This window comes from Acyrthosiphon pisum, chromosome A1, assembly GCF_005508785.2.
Source record: "Acyrthosiphon pisum isolate AL4f chromosome A1, pea_aphid_22Mar2018_4r6ur, whole genome shotgun sequence".
NCBI lineage: Eukaryota > Metazoa > Arthropoda > Insecta > Hemiptera > Aphididae > Acyrthosiphon > Acyrthosiphon pisum.
The window spans coordinates 133,822,311-133,840,445 of record NC_042494.1 but is presented as its reverse complement, the minus strand read 5'-3'; the positions used below and the strand labels follow the sequence as shown (position 1 = coordinate 133,840,445).

Here is an 18,135-nt window from a genome sequence, read left to right as displayed (position 1 = left end):
CAACAAGGCTTGGCCTTTAGAAGCTGATGATGTTAATATTATAATAACTAATAAGAGTTGGTTTTCTATCCTTGTCCCTTGAAGTTTCCCGATGTACTTCTGATACGTTAAAAATATTATTAACTTAATATGAAATTAGAAACTAACAGTTATTAACTTCATGCAAAACATTCAGCAGTGACGAAGAACAATATTGGAACACATATACCACTGAAACGGTTTATAGACTGTCATTGCCGTTTGGACTTAGTCACTAAGACATTTGCGTAAAAAATTGGGTGGCTTTCATTTGGGCGAATAACTCAAAATTTCATATTGTTCGGGTGAATTTATACATATCATTTGAGCGCAATTTACATGGGACCCTAGTATATCTAATACATTGTTTGAGCGATCTTATATATATAGGGTGAAACAGAAAGATCTAACGAAAAAAAATGTTTGCTAGTTAAACGTATATGACAAAAATGGTGAAAATTTGAATAGTAAATATACTTATGTCAGGAAATTGCCACAAGTAATATTTTAAAAAAATTTATTACGTTTTAAATTAATTTACTCCAAAAAATATCTAAAAAATAAACTACTTGACTTGGATAAATGATTTAAACATCTAAATTTTTCTTATAATCATTAATCAGATTAGTAAATTGACAATTTTGAAATTTTCCAAAAACATTTGAATCATATTTTAGATTCTGAGTGGAACGGTGAATGTATTGATTTTACAGTTATGTGTGTTTTTTATTTTTAATTTTTGTGTGTGTCATCACGGTTTGGGGCAGTAAAACTTCGATTTTCTTCAACAGTATCTTGTTTGATGGGAAAGTTCAAATTTGGATGAAATTACATATTAAAAAAGGTGGGTTAGTGGATGTCGCTCTGCTGTACAGTGAATTACAAGTGGGTCACTGTATAATGGATGATATTAAATTTGAATGCAATGATATAATATCATTGTATAAGAAAAACGATTCTGAGCGGAGACGGTATGTCATTCTAGGTATAAGACATTATACAATATATGGTATTAAAAAAAAAATTGACCTATAATAGGTACATATAATAAATTCCAAATTAATCATATCACAATATCCATTACATACTTGTAACGCGTTATACATCAATAACAAACCGTGATACTATCATAGATATATAATAGTATACTTAAGAAGTTTCAAGTATACCCACGAAATATATTATACAATCACAACAAAATAACTAAAATAGTTATTTCAGGTTTTTAATGTGTAATTTCGTCCAAATTTGAACTTAAAATGACTATAAAAATAAACTGTGTAAATGTATTTTTTAGATTTTTTGGTAACAGAATTAATTACTTACGTGGAATCTTGTTCTAAATTTTCAATTCTTAGATACAAAAGTTGAACATTTTATACATTTTTAACTACAAAATAATTATTCAAATTAAAATTTGATAATTTTTGTCAAAATTCTATCTTTAAATGCTTATAAAAAAAAATTGTGCCAATGTATTTTTACTATTTTTCAACTTCTATTGTAACAATATATCAGAAGCCTTGTATTAAATTTTTACACTTTTTGGCCCGACAGATAAAACTTTATTAATATTTATAGAAAAAAAAACTAAAAAAATTGAAAACTGACCATGTCTGTACACAGCTCAAAAAGAGACAAATTATTTTCAAAATGTTATCGTATATAGAAAATGCTAATATAAACATTCAGTGAAATTTTCAAATATCTACAGTCATTCGTTTTTTAATTACAATAAAATAAGAAAATCGTCACATGAGAAATCGAGCGAATATCAAATGTTGTAAAAATATTAATTTCAAACGCTCATAAAAATTTAATTTGACTTTCTTGTAGACATTTTTTTTTTTGATAAAGGTAGACAATATTATGAAGAATCTTGTAATATATTTTCAAATTATAGATTTAAAAAGAAAAATTTTTACGAATTCTTAACTCGAAATAATTTGCTAATTTTCGTGATTTTTACATATTTTCTCAATTTCTTAACTTTAAATGCTAATAAAAAAAAACTGTGACTATGGATTTTTAATATTTTTCAAATGTCTTTGAAACAATATACTAGGATCCTTCTATTACATTTTCAAGCAATTTTAACAACAAACAAAATTTTATCGATATTTATAGAAAAAATATGGAAACTGAATATGTCCATAAAGGGCTCAAAATAAGTCAAAATATTTGGAAAATGTTATGGTGTATAGAAAATGCTAATATAAACATTCAGTCAATATTTCATGTACCTACGGTCATTTGTTTTAAAGTTACACCAAAAACCAAAATCGATTTTCTCGAAAACAGCTTTTGCGAAAAAATTCCCGTTTTTCCTTAATTTTTCTTTTGTTTTTCACGGCGCTTTTGAAAACTATTGAAAATTTAAAATTTTGACCTCCCGAATGCACCAACTAGATTCACTTTCCCATCAAACAAGATACTGTTGAAGAAAATCGAAGCATTTTTACTGCCCCAAACCGTGATGATTGTAAAATCAATACATTCATCGTTCCACTCAGAATCTAAAATCTAGAATAACTATTTTAGTTATTTTGTTGTGATTGTATAATATTATTCGTGGGTATTAGAATCTTCTAAAGTATACTATTATATATCTATATGATAGTATCACGGTTTATTGTTGATGTATAACGCGTCATGAGTACCTAATGGATATTGTGATATGATTAATCTGGAATTTAATTTAGGTTAATTTTTTTTTAAGCCATAGATATAAGTATATAATATATCTTATACCTAGATTCAGTCTCAGCTCAGAATCTTTTTTCTTATACAATGATATTCTATCATTGAATTCAAATTTAATACCATCCATTATACAGTGACCCACTTGTAACCTACTATACAGCAGGGCGACATCCACTTGCCCACCTTTTTAAATTTTTATTTTCAGGTTCAGGAAATAATAATTTTAACAATATTAAAATATTGATTATAACAAAATGTATTGCATTAGTCAGTTCTTTCCGTTAAACCCTGTATATTATTTACGAAAAACTTATGTGGACACCTAGTAATATGTCCAATATATTTTTCTTTCCATTTTTAGAGACTTAGTTTTGAGCACTTTAAAATTATTATGAACTATAAACGATCTATATAATGTAGCTATAGTCAATAGGTACTATAAAAGTTATTATTTCGGTATAATACGAATATATACTTATATATTATTATAATTATATACTACCTACTATATATTCACCAGTTTGGTTGTAGTCATGATTTGTGGATTTAATTTCACATCTTATTAATTGAATTGAACGACAATTGTCTATTTGGTCTTTTTGTCCTCACATAAACCGAGTAAAATCGAACATTTCAAATCCGAAGCAGTGGTAATACTGTTTACCTGGTAATACTTGTTTGCTTTAATCAGATTCTATAGTAAGAACAGATTATTATTAACATCATAACTACAAATATAATTTTTTTGTCGATTTAAATCTGATACGGCTTCTACAAAACAAATTTATATTTATATCTAATTATTATTTTAATATTCTAGAAATGTATTACCTACTTAATATTTTATTCTCGTAAAATTATTTTATTTACATATTAAAAATGCGATGAATTTTCAAAATACTTGTATTATATACCTATGTCTCATACACTATATTTCCACAAGCCAAATACCAATAAGTAAATATAATTTACAACTATCTCTACGTTTATTCAGTTCTTTCCATTTATTTCAGTACTTAAGTTTTATATTCATGCCATAAACGTGTTCTTTAAACTTTAATAAATACTCTCGATATATTTATTTTTACTTTTCTACCTTTTTCAAAATACGTCACTGAAATACTTTTCTTTTAACGATAGTAAACATCAATCTCCCTTTTACTTACAAATCAGTCAAATCGATACTGCACATATATGAAAGGTCGAGTAACAAGTGTAAGTAAAATAAATCATGCACCGACATAAACATTATTAACTAGATATCGAAAAACACCCGATAAAATATACATATTTAAACAGTATTTATATTACAAGAATTTATCAATTAATAATAGAACGATAAAAATGTACTCAATGACATTAATATTTCAGATACAAATGTTCTATTTTAAAAATGATTAAATTGAAGACACATTTTTTACTCTATTTTGTTGAAATAATTAAAATCAAAATCAAAAACACTAATGTTATCGACATCCTTTATTAAACGTTTAAAAATATTATCTCTTAAACCATTTGCTAACTATGATTTAACAAACTGCTTAATTGATTGCATGGTAAAGGAATATTAGTAATATAATCTATCATATTTCATAGTTTTATTTTTATGATAGTTTAAAACTCCAAAAGTTCAGTAAGTATTTATTTATTTTTATACCTTAACCCTCTATTACTATTTAACCCTAACTTAAATTGATGCAGATATCGTCTATATATTATTATAAGATATATATTATAGATAATTTAAATATTAGGTATCTATGACGTTTGTCCGTTATTGTTTATGCGTTGAGAAAAATCTATTCTTTGCTCTTGTAGATTTAAATTGAATAAATCAATAGTTTTCAGTCACATAGTTTAAATTTAGGTTAAAAGTTTATTATACCGTTTTACATTTTAATGGTTTATAATAATCTTCTATTCAATGAAAAGCTTATTCTGGTATAATGTACATATTATAATACAGTTTTAATCTTTATAATTAATACTAATGTTATCTCTATCCTGAACGAATTTAACTTATTTAAAAGAGTTTCTGCACAGCTAACAATACACATAAAATAACCAGACAAAAATCATTTAAAATACTACAAGTTCAAAGTTAGCAATTTCAATTTCAGCAGAATTTTTTTTTTATTTTAGAACCGTTAAATTACGCGATGAACAAAGAATGAGCTAACATTGCAATCATCCATTTAGTTGTATCTATTGTTCTAAATAACGTTAGACAATTTAAGTATTTTAAATCCTTGGTAAATCTTAAAGAATATTAAGCATAATATAAAATATTATTCTATACTTAAAAAACATTCACGTAAATAATTTGTTTTTGTTGTAAAACTCCGTTAGATTGGTTATATTTTGCTAAACTCGTGTTAGCCTGCAAACAAATGTATGCATTTCAATATCGGTTATAATAATATTATATCCCCTATGAAAACGCAGCATTTAGGACATGGATCGCTTACGATTATCGAAAAATCTCTTTTTTTCTATATCCTGTATAGTTATGTCATTATCGTAGGACTATTATTTCTCAGTTTTTAAATGGAGTTCATCTGTTGCAGTTGTCAATATTATTATTATTATTATTATATATATTATTATTGTAATTCGGATGGCAGCTTTCGAATATACAACACCGTCGTCGTCCGTTTCATCACATCTAACCGATAGGTATAAATGTATAATATTTATTATAATATACCTATTAACTTTTAAACGGTAGTAGGCGTAAAAAAAATCACCTTTATACATATTATAACCAACGAAAATCGTCAGTGAAAATTGATGACAGCTTAGTTTTTTTTTTTTTGAATCATAATATTATACAATAACATATTTTAAATTAAAAAAAAACCGGACAGTCACTCTCGTGTATATAGTGTTAAAAGTGTCAAATGTACCTCATCTTTGACTTTGTCACTGTAGTGTATAATACTATAATATGTCTTATATATATGAAATCATTTGATACATCATATCATTGCATATAGACATAATATAGTGTAGGTACCAGTGGCGCGGAAAGGCATTGTTTTTTTGAACCACGGCACCGATGATTTTTACGAGTGGTGGTGGTAAATTTGTAAAATATTTTGCTTCTAATTTATGAACTTAACAGTTGAGATATCATCAAATTTGGGTATGCATCCTGTAGTGGGTGAGTGGGTAGATGAATAAAATATATTTGGCTCATTAAATTAAAATTGTTCACCACGCCACTGGTACATGAAAAGTGATTCTGAGCAATCTGAGCGGAGACGCAATCTGTCAGCGTATATATTATTTTATATTTTTCTGTAAATAATACGGTAGACTATAATAATATTATAAACGATTCGTTGTGTATATGTAAATTATATAAAAAGTTTCAAGTCACTACGAATAATATTTTTTGAATTACACCAAAATAATTAAAACCGTTTTTTTTTTTGTTTAAACATCCAATTTCGTAAATATTTTCGATATTTCTTAATTGCGGCCAGGACAACTATGAGAAACCTCGTATTAAATACTCAAGCTTTCGTAATCACAAACATAAATTTCATAAATCGTACAAAACTAAAAAAAAAAAGCCGACCAGATCAAATTTGCTACCAGAAACCCCTTTAAGAGTTGGAGATTAAAGAATTTTTACTGCCACGAACGCAGAAAGTTGACGTCAGGCACAAAAACACACACACACACACACACACACACGCACACACGCACATAGTTGGAAAACCAATACATTCATTGCTCCTCTCAGAATCTAATAAACGAGTACGAAGCACTTTTATTGCTACGAAAGCCGAAATTCGACGGCAGACACAAAAAAAATACCACATATATGGAAAACCAATCGCTCCGCTAGGAATATCAAAACATTTATATAATATTTTATTATAATCACATTTTACATCAATCTGAGCTTTATAAGTATAATAATATTATAATGACGGTTTATAAAAACAAAAACCCGAAAAAGTCGTTGTGTTATATACATTTTGTTGGTGTCGTAATATAATACGCCTCGTCATTGAGTATTATGGTAATAATATGTCACAGTACTGTATATGTGTTAATATGAATTCAATCATAACATAATTTTATATCAACGTATATAAAATGCGATTTTTATCAGAGACATGGTCGTTTTTCATTTAAATAATCAATTTCGTAAATAATTTATAAACGATAATAATTATAAAACATAGATTATAAAACAGGGAACATTGTATAAATTATTAAATTTTTCACTTGCAAACAGATATTTCATATTATATATAAAAATAACTTTTAAAAAAAGTCAATCATTTCAAACGTCTAAATAAGTCTAATTAGCACAAAAAAAAAAAATATTCTTAAAATTATAAAAATATTTCTATAAAATTCTAATATAAATACAATAAGTAAAGACTCAAGTTTATGTCAAATATTTTATATTTATAATCCAGTAATAACCCCTTTAGAACAATTGAAAAAAAGTAATAATTATTACATGGCAAAATATGTTACCACTACTGCATAGGTACACAACTAATATATACATTATAAAAATATTACATAAAAATTAACACAATTTATAATTTGATAGTATTACAATAATAAATAATCATAAGGAATTTACATCAAAACTTAAATCTAAACATAAACATTGTGTTTGAAAATATGTCGTGACAAAATTAACGTGATTAACAATTTTGTTTGCTTAATAAAGAACTATGTAAAACAATAAATTATGCATTTATGCAGAACCATATAAGTAAGTAGTTATAATTTTCAAGTGAAACGTAAATCGAATTTGTTGACCTTATACAATGATTATTAAAACTAAAACCATTGAAATTAATTCAGATGAATTTATATATTACCGTTTAATAAACCGAACAAGAACATCAAATCCGCTATCGTTCCTAATTGGGTAATACTTGCAAATTATATGAGTCTCTATCAGTAGACAGATTAACAGAACTCGGGTATATTAAATTAATTAATTTTAGAAATTTAAACTGTACATTTTCAACCTGGTTTGTACCTATATAAAAAGCAGAAATTGGTGTTCAAAATCATTGAGCCGAAATCTAGGTGATATATAGAACACGTGAGAAGTATTATAATATTTTCAAAGAGTTAATATTTCTGACATTTTTTTAGTAATTCAATAAATAAAACCTAATAACGTTTTGAAATCTTTGAAATCGAATTGAAAATCAATAACAATAACAATATGATGGTGAATACGGCGATTTATATTTATTGTTATTGTTACAGAATCCATGAGATGTTCGCTCAACGTTGCCCGTCCGACCCAGTTTTCGACGGAACCGCCGCCTGCGATGACGCCATCGCCGCGGTCACTTCGGGCGACTGACGGCCGAATCGCGTAAGGCGGTGGCGGCGGCGGCGACTGCTGCTGCTGCATCGCCATGGACCGGACGCCGTCGTGCTGTTCGCAACCGGTGGCCGCGGCGGCGGCCGTGTACAACTACGGTGTGGCCGGCGCGACGATCGGCGGTTACGCTACGTCGTACGACGGCCACCCGCTGTCCACGTCGTCGTCGTCGGCGGTCGGCGTGACGACGGTGGTGGACGACGGCCAAGGGTGTTTCTGTTGCGACAGCGACGACGACAGCGTGGAACGGGCCCGCGTGGCCCACGCCAAGCGCAAGTGCTACAAGAGCTGCCTGCGGAACGCGTTCGTGTGCGCCCTGCTGGTGTCGTACACGTTCGCCGGTGCGCTGATATTCCTCAGCATCGAGGGTGACGTGGACGCCGACGCCTTGGACGCGGACGACGGCGGTGGCGGCGGCGGCAGTCCCGTCCGACTGGCCGGCCTGATGCCCGCCCAACAGCAGAACCTGACGGCCGCCTGGCTGGCCGCGGCGGCCGCGGGCGAAGAGAGTCGCGCTCGGACTGTGGAGACCATATGGGAGATCACGGTCAACTTGAACATACTGTACCGGGAGAACTGGACCCGGCTGGCCGCGCAGGAACTGAACCGGTTCCAGGAGGACCTGATACGCCGCCTCACGCAGCAGATGGAAATCGAATCAGCCGCGGTCAGCTATCACACCGGTGCCGGCGGCGGCGGCTTTATCGTCGACCACGGTGGTGACTCAGTGGACAGCACCTTCGAATGGAACATGGCCACGTCGTTCCTGTACTGCCTATCCATACTCACCACGATCGGTAAGTCTACAAAACGTATATTTGGTTCGGTATAATAATATCGTTACTATTATCGTAGTAACGTACGGAAACCCGCCATTATTGCTGCAGGTAACAAGGGCGGGATTTATATCTTACCGTCTGTTATCTGGGGGGGGGGGGGGGGCAGGAGCGAAGAGTTCACTGTAATTTATGTTTTATATTTAAATTCAATGATAAATCTTTGCACACGAAAAATGATTCTGGAGGAAACGGTCAACCTATAGATAAGTATATTATAATATTACTGATTATATTTCTAGATTTCTTGATGTGTTTTTTGATCTTGTCATTAAATTAATTATATTAGTTTAATGTTTCAAATCATCATTGTATGTTCTTCTACAGGACCTAATTATCTATTGTGTTTAGATACACTCTTTATGGTTTCTTATTCATTAATGCAAGTAGGTTGTACGGTACATCGTACATGGGCTAAGTATCACACTTGATCGGGAACTAGCCTTTCGCGATCATATTGAAAAATCTTGCTGTAAGGCTCTGAAAACACTCAGCTTTATAAAAATGGTCTCTATGGAATTTAATTTGATAACATCACTTAAAGTATTATGCTGTGCGCTCGTTAAATCTGTTCTAGACTCTAGAGTATGCCGTCATTATTTGGGAGTTTGAGAGCTACTACTAGTAGTAGGGACCAGATAGGAAGGGTACAGCGTACATTTTTAGTTATGCTGCAGCTATAGGGTACCTACTGTTGTACATAGTACATTGACCACAGACCTTATAATTATAATATAATATTACTATAATATCTAATAATAATATATTATTAAATTATTCTTTTATAATTTAAATATTATGAAAAAAAATAATTGGTAGGTACCCACCTTATGTAATAACGTGACAACGTTATTCGTATAACTGATAAGATTAAAAAATGTAATTATTTTAACAAGTCATAATATTGAATGAACTATTTTCATTCCTTCGAGACTAATTATAACACTTCAGTTTACTTATCAAAACGAGACTACATTGAACTTTAAAACAGGCGAATATCAAACGATTTGGTACGGGCACTTGCCCACCCTGCCGGTACGCTAAAACCACCACTCCTAACAGATCTATAAACTGTTCTGCATTGCTAAGTCAACTTCATTTCAAAATCTCTATAGCAACCAATTACGAACAACTCATCTTTTTTTTCATACCCCTTTGCACCACCAATTATTCCCGTAATAGACGGATGTTTAGGATGATGCGTACTGCTAATGAGGACTCGTCGTTTTCTTTCTATTAATATTATGTAAACAACGTCTAGTCTATAAAGTTCGCATTTTTCTTGTGTATATACATATTTTGTTCTGCACTTTGGGCCACGGCCTGGTTTGTTATAAAATAAATAAATAAGTACCCTTCGGTGCTAGAATAAAATTAATAATCTCTTAATATTTTCATTCGTTCTCAAATATTATCAATATAATATTATAATATTAACATATAATTCTTAATATAATATATTGTATTATATTATTACCTATGTATTATGAAAAACCATCCATAAAATATGCGAACTCTAAACCAATATGCAATTTAATTTAATTTTTAATTTATTTAATTTAATTTATTCTCCCATGACTGATCTGCACTGGATATATTTTACTTAGTATATATTTTTAATTTTTATAATAACCAAAGTATAATAATTGCTTTATTAAAAAAAAAAAAATCCTAAGCCTATGGTAATTGCCTACCTCCCCCCCCCTTCAAACACACATACATACACCTGCTACAGTTTGGTAAATTACTATCATTATTGTAGCAATTTAAGCGCCACGGACGGTGTTCAAACGTCGACGTTTATTATAATATTAAAAACAAAAACCGTCTCTTTAGCAGTCTCACGGTCATCGATATAATAGTACATACATATCGGTTTTAAAAATATGATAGGAATCCGATGTAACGCCGCAGGCCCGACAAAAGATATCCCAATAATGGTCGACGTTGTTTATTGTGGAAATTGCCAAGTGTACATGTTAGGATACGCGGTATACGGTCATGTTCGTTTACCGGAAACTATTGTTCTCGGAAAATAATTTTCCGAAAACAGCATACCCCCGTAATAATAATAATATGAATATTTATTTATTTGTTTATTTGTTTATTCATTACTAAATCACGCAGTTCTTTGTGCATTTCGCCGAGCGTTATAATGGCGCGGACAAATGTATTTTAAAATTTAAAGTCGTTTAATTTGTGACCGTTTGTTCGGAGTTTCCATTTTTAACCCCGGCGTTTCACTAGCAACGAGCGACATTTATTTTTAATTATTTCATACAAAATTATTATAGTTAGTTCATAATACACATCATTATAATATTATATTATACTCAATAATATTATTAAAGCCGGCTGTTAAAGTTAGTTTTTTTTATCCGTTGAAATTATTTTCCACCGTTCGAAAGCACTAAAAACCCGAATGTTTTTGTTGTATGAATTAAAAAATAAATCTACCAAAAAAAAAAAAAAAAAATTAGACAACCAAAAATAAACGTTCTTCAATAAATTTCCAGTAAATTAAATTATGCCACGAACAGCGCATAAGTAGTTTCCAGCTGATGCGTTTTCGGCAAATAAATTAAAAAGGATCAATTCACTTCAATACATCACGGCGAGAGTAAATTAATTTTGGAGTAGGTATATAGGCACAATAATACAATATTATTATATATTTAGTGAATGCCAATGCGCACTATTAATATTCACACAGATTATTTCGTTGGCATGCACTATAATATATTATGATGTATAATATTCTCAAATTCTAAAACGTGTTGTCGAATTTAGTGGTTATTATAGTAATTACTGAAATATCACTATGTTGGTGTTGATTCTAATAAATCCCCGTAATGTTTCGCAGCAATTTGAATATTTGAGTTTATAAAACAAAAACGATTCTTTTTCCAATAGTACAATACAAAATAAAACCAATTAAAAACAAAGATAAAACATTAAAATTAAATTTCTTGGAACCGTTATTGTGATTTTTATTGGCACTTGTGCATTTTATTATTTGATTTACGTTTATTACCGTGCATATTATACTAAAATATAAATATTGTTCATAAAATATTCATAAAATGTGTAGAATTTCTTTTAATCGAATCCCTTCGTCGGTATTTTTAATGTTTTATTTTAAAGAACTCTTATGATATATACTTCAACAGAAATCATTTGAAATTCGATCTTATTAAAAAAGAAGAAAAAAAGAGAAATAATATAATAAAAGGTAGGTATGTTCAGCCACCACGCGCGTAAGAAGTAAAAAAAATAAATAAAATGTATAAGAATACGATTATTTTCATTCAAATAAGAGTGTTGAACGCATTCACGATACACAATCACGAGATGGAGTTAAATCATAATATAGACTGTTCGTAATATACCTGGGTAGTTATTATTATAATATCACGGCCGACTATAGAATGCCTACGCTTCAACGTACACAGTTTAACTCCTAACGCCAATGTATACGATATACATATATATATATATATAGTAAAACTTGACTGGCGTGTCGTCTATATCATATTATAATAATATAATAGTGATAATAAATAATATTATATTATCGTCGTGTACTCGTGTAGGTACAACACGTATGTGTGAGGTGTGTCGGCAAAGGTAAATCGAATGAACGCCTACCGGGGTTATGTGCAAATCATATCGATCGTGTCTACTATAACTCTCTGCGGTCCTCGGGTCAAACGCCGATTGTATCAGTGGCGTATTTCTGAGAGGGTAGATCGCCTTTGCCTGGCCTTCAAGGGACACTTGGTTCTTGGTTTTATTTTTTCATGTATTTACGGCAATAAAATTGTCAAATTACCGGTATCAAATAAAAAATAAAAACCAATAGTTACAACTGTTAAGAAATTCTTGTTCAATGAGTTGATCATTATGTGGCGGCACCATGGGGGTAGGCCCCTGGGCGTAAATCGTAAATCACTTTTTTATCAGTGAGAAACTTACCGATTGCCGGCTATCGACTCCGCTGGACTTTTTTATATGTTGATTCCGCTGTCGCATATATATTATACACTTTTGCTAAAAAAAAATGTATGATGATACTTTATAAAAATGCCATGATGATAACATTGATGATAAGTCTCATTTAATTAAAGATATGGACAATCGTCTTCATCGGAATGAACAACGCGACTAACATTTGCGAATCGTTTCATTCAAAACCTCGCAATTCACTAAAGCACATCTTAAGATATTTTGATATTTTTTTTTTTTCACGTGTAACTGTGTATGTATTTAATTATTAAGAATGCAATCTAATTCATATATAAGAGAACTCGATATAATACATATTATATTATAAAATCAGTAAAAATAACAATTATGAAGTGAAAAGAATATAATGTAATATATTACATACATTTTTCACTATTAATTTAAAAATAATATATCAATAGATTTCCTTATAAAACAACTGGTATCAAATCATTATTTCAAAAAATGACAATAATTATATTTAATTTTGTAAAATAGCAACCCGCAATATTTGAGTTATTTTATAATTTTTATTGTACTTATTATTCAACTAATATAAATACGTCTTATTGTTGTTTTATCGCCATATACTATGTATAATATGGAATCCATAGCCGGCGGAATCAATATAGTATAATACACAGTTGTCTGGTGGAATCTAAAAAACTCCGAGCCTCCGTATGAACGGTATACTAAACAATTTTAATCGTCCCCTCCTCCTTCTCCTTTCCCGAACAATCATCAGTTACACCTGGACTGGGCTGTGCAGTAGTGAGCACTGTACATTTCGCGTTAATACGGTTGATCGTGAGAAGTTTGATATTTTTAGATAACTTTTAAACTTACCTCCTATGCATTGACTATTATATTTTATAGTTTGCCAACTCGAGTACAGTGCACGACGCACAGCCGTAGATTTAACGTATTAATCGCGGTCGCCCTATTTGTGTGGAATAACTTTGAACAAAAAAAAAAAACACATTAATCGAATATCCCGCGCATTACCCTCCTACAACAGTCTAGGATTATTGTCGATTTCAATTAGAGGGAGACTTCGAACGATGCCTGCCGGTCGACCGAATTATTCGGCTGCAGTTTTGCAGTGAAGTCGCCTGACTTAATGCGTAATCCGAATTGGGTCGGCCTCGTGGCAGTGGGCTATAATAGTGAATCGTCGGACCCCAAATGCCCTAACGATTGTGTTAAATGATTTCAACGATGGTATATACACGTGTTTTACGTATAATATGCGTGTGTATTTCAACCTGTTACCGCCATTTCATCTATTCATTTTTAAACTGAGATGCTCGCATTGGTTATGGAGACACTCATTATAATTCCGCAACGCAGATCGAATAAACCAATCGGTATCGGTCGGTACCAACATTATATCGGTGTTGGATCGTACTGAAATTTATCAAAATATGATATTATGTTATTTTCACTAATATTGTATGATATAAGAACATGATCTATGAAACTATATGGATAAATACTGCTGATTATATCACCTCAGCTCATACATCAACTGCAGTCGACATAGTAGTTTTGAAAATGAATGTTTATTATTATAAAATATTAGATACATATTAAAGTTAAAAATAGAACTCCGAATTTTTATTTAAAGACTCCCGTCTATATATTAATATTTATGGGTATAGGTTAGGGTACTCGTATTTAAATATTTAGTTATTTTATATATATGTATCTTAGCTAAGTCTATTAAAGGAAGCACTTCTAGAAATTCTACGGTGAGTTATTCATTAATAATTCATTATTATAATTAGGTATACAATATTAAATTAATTTACTTAATTCTAATATTCATATGTTCATAAAATTGTAAGTTTGTAACCTAGATTTTTACACAAAATTATAATTTGTAAGAATGTAAATAACAATGTAGTACCTATACAAGACATTTACCATATTTTGTTGATTTTTATCGATCAAATTTATATTTATACTTGCTTGGTTTATAGCAAATATAATAAATCCATAACTTAATTGATACCTACCATATTATATTAAAACAGTTATTGACTATTATGTAAATTTATGTTAGTAAATATAAATTTAACTAATTTTGAATTAATATTATTATTAATACTTTCTTAAAAATGAAATATAACAATATTATATATAAATCTTTCGTATGTGTGAGTGTGGGGTTAAGAAAAATGTACAAGTTCGGAATGGCCCAGGAGCGCTGATGAATCTATGTATGGTTGTGAGAATATGACTAAATACATATTAAATTTACATATATTTAAATTTTTGTTTGCCCATAGCCGGACGCCCAGACTAGTATTATAGACCATTATCCTAAGTATATACAGTTTAATAAGTCGGAAACAAATCATTATAATTTTGATTTAAATACATCAAAATGAAAAAAAAAATCATCTGCTGAATAATTTAAGTAAAAATTAGTGGTTCTCGTTCGGAAAACAGAAGTTTGTGACGCCACAGGACATAATTAAATGGTATGAAAAATCTCAAGCATTCGAAAATATGGTCTTTACTTTATTTAAGTATATTTAAAAATTCTAAAAATCAGATTATGAATAACTGTTTTATTACAGAAAAGAAGGGATAAGCGTATTAGCGAATCACCGTGTTAAAATGTTTAATTTAATCAACTAGTGAACATTATGTTCAATGTAAAATTATACAGGTAAACAGGTTACCATACAGTATTGTGAATTTGTAAGCTAAAAGGCTTTTATGGAAATTTAATTTTACCTCTGTGTTATTTGTAAAATGGATAAAATCATAGGTTTACCTTTAACCAGCGTGAATGACTATAGTATACCTATACAATTTTAGTTTGTATTTGATATTGTGTTAATTGATTGCCTGCACAAGATAAAACATACTGCCTTACCATTTTTTTTTAAAATTTAATCATAATATATTTCAATAAATAACATGCACAATAATACTATTTACGTTAAGTAGGTACATACATAGCAAAATTAATTCTATGTAAGACAATGAAATCATATTGGAGTTTATATCAGTAAAATTCGGAAAACCATGGACGATAAATACATGAATTAAGGCTTTTAGAAAATGTAATTATTTACGAATCATATTTAACAGTTTTTTATACTAAATACTTCAATAACACAAGGTAACAATATTATTAGAATATAAGAATTTTTTTATATTAATCTATTACCTATTTTAATTAGCCTGCGTAAATCAATGGCATTAAACCAAATACACTATACTAATTATATAATTGTACATAACACGTATATCATTATGGTACTATTAGGTATAGTACAAAAATAATATTATTATACATCGAAAAATGTATACCTTATGTACTATTTTAGTCTGCATACAATATTTCTAGTATTTCTCGTATTTTATTCGAATGTTAATATTTTTTATAATGAAATCATGCACCAACCTAAATTAATTTTTTAAATAGATTCAATAATAACATTTTTGATATCGAACATTGGTAATTTGTCAACCTTCCTTACAAACTTAAATTACTGAAAATACGACAGTTACAAATTAATACTTATCAAACTATTAAAGAAGGGTTCAATTTTAAATTTTGAATCCTAGATTGAATCCAGCATCGATTATTTGTTCCCTATCTTGAAAATTCTCCATTTGAAACAAATAAATTTAGATGCTTAGGAATATTTAAGTGGTTTTTATTTGAGGTGGGGAAGTCATACCTATATTTCCTAATATAACGTTGGGAATTTATTAAGGTGGGTTAATGGGGTGTTAGGATGGAGCTATGAACAGGAGAACAGGATAATAAAAGATATTTTAGTTTGAGAAACCAGAGGCTGTTCACTTACAATATTTAAAAATTAAATGCCGGATGATAAATTTATGTGCCAAATGATTTTTAAGTTAAATTTGTGATTTTATTTATGACCATTCCAATCAGATTTAATTGTTTTAAAGGTGAGTGAGAAAGTTGGCTGTATAGGCAGCATGGTTCCTATGCTTAAGCAGTCGGGCATGATTTGATAGTATGTTTGCTTTGCCCGCCATAGCAACATGTTGGGTATTGCTGCGACAACATTTCGATGTATGGCCAAAGCACTTACCATTTTATCCATATTATGTTTAAAAGTAATGACTTTGATTTCACTATTTAGACCACGTACCTATATCTAACTCAATTTCGTAAGAAAAGATTAAAGTTGAGAGTATGTATAAAATGTGTTGCTGATATAGATGGGATTCAAGACATGTATTTGCATGGAAAGTTGAGTCAAATAAAGTTTCTACAAAAAAATGTTGCACATTTTAATGGGTGCCAAAAACCAGTACCAGTCTTTGAATCTGTGGGTTCGATAATTATAACTGAGGGGGTGGAGACATTAAAATTAGCTGAGAAACATTTGAGATGTTGATCGGTATTGTGTTTTGCATAAGTGACCGTCGACGGGTTTTGGGAAGTAGTAATGTTTGAAGTGATGCTAGCGAGAAGTGGCTGTAACGGTTGAGTTAATTTCATAGTTACCTACATTGTTATCGACGGAGCTGTTGTTACCGTGCGAGTAACTAATTATTGTTCATTGTCATCGGAACGTTTATATCTGTAAACAATGTTGATTACGGCGAGGTGTTTTCATATACAAAACTTTGATTGCTTGTATTTATATTCAGAGTTGGTGAATTATCCGAGATATGTTTCAGATTTAGAGAGACAGGACTAAATGGACTAGTGGCGTTAATACAAGTGTTAGACTTACGAATTTGAGTATAATCCACTTTTTTCTATTCTTCGTCTGATCCAGTAGATTTTATTTTGTTGATCAAAGAGTTTTGGCCTTGATTACGGCGATTACCGCCATATGACGATGGCATTTATGGCTTAATTAAAATAAAACGTGATAGGATTAGCGAGGTGTACAGGTGATTATAACGACCCTTCACAGCCAAAGAATAATCGCGACTGGAATTCGTATTTAATTTCCAATACTAGGAAATTCTTGTGAAAATATTTCATTTATGTCCACAAGTATGTATTAAATTCCTAGTTAACCAAATATGATTGACCGTTGGCTGGTCATCTATAGTTAACGCACACCATAGGTTTAAACAACTTTTATTTTATTAAAAATAGTTGCTTGTATGTCTACTATCCTAAATATTTAACATAGCTCATATTATTAACAGAAACTATTCTAAAATAATATAATTTACATGATA

General features: G+C 30.3%; 1 protein-coding gene across 3 annotated transcripts in view; it reads left to right on the top strand.

Annotated features, from left to right (window-relative positions):
- LOC100161227 overlaps nucleotides 1-18,135 on the top strand; it is a 339,202-nt gene that overhangs the window by 280,359 nt on the left and 40,708 nt on the right. For all 3 annotated transcript variants that reach the window (XM_029488366.1, XM_029488365.1, XM_029488367.1), the window contains one exon: nucleotides 7,978-8,895. In XM_029488366.1, the coding sequence (XP_029344226.1) occupies nucleotides 8,133-8,895 (763 nt within the window). In that variant the 5' untranslated portion in view covers nucleotides 7,978-8,132. The remainder of the gene's footprint in view (nucleotides 1-7,977; nucleotides 8,896-18,135) is intronic.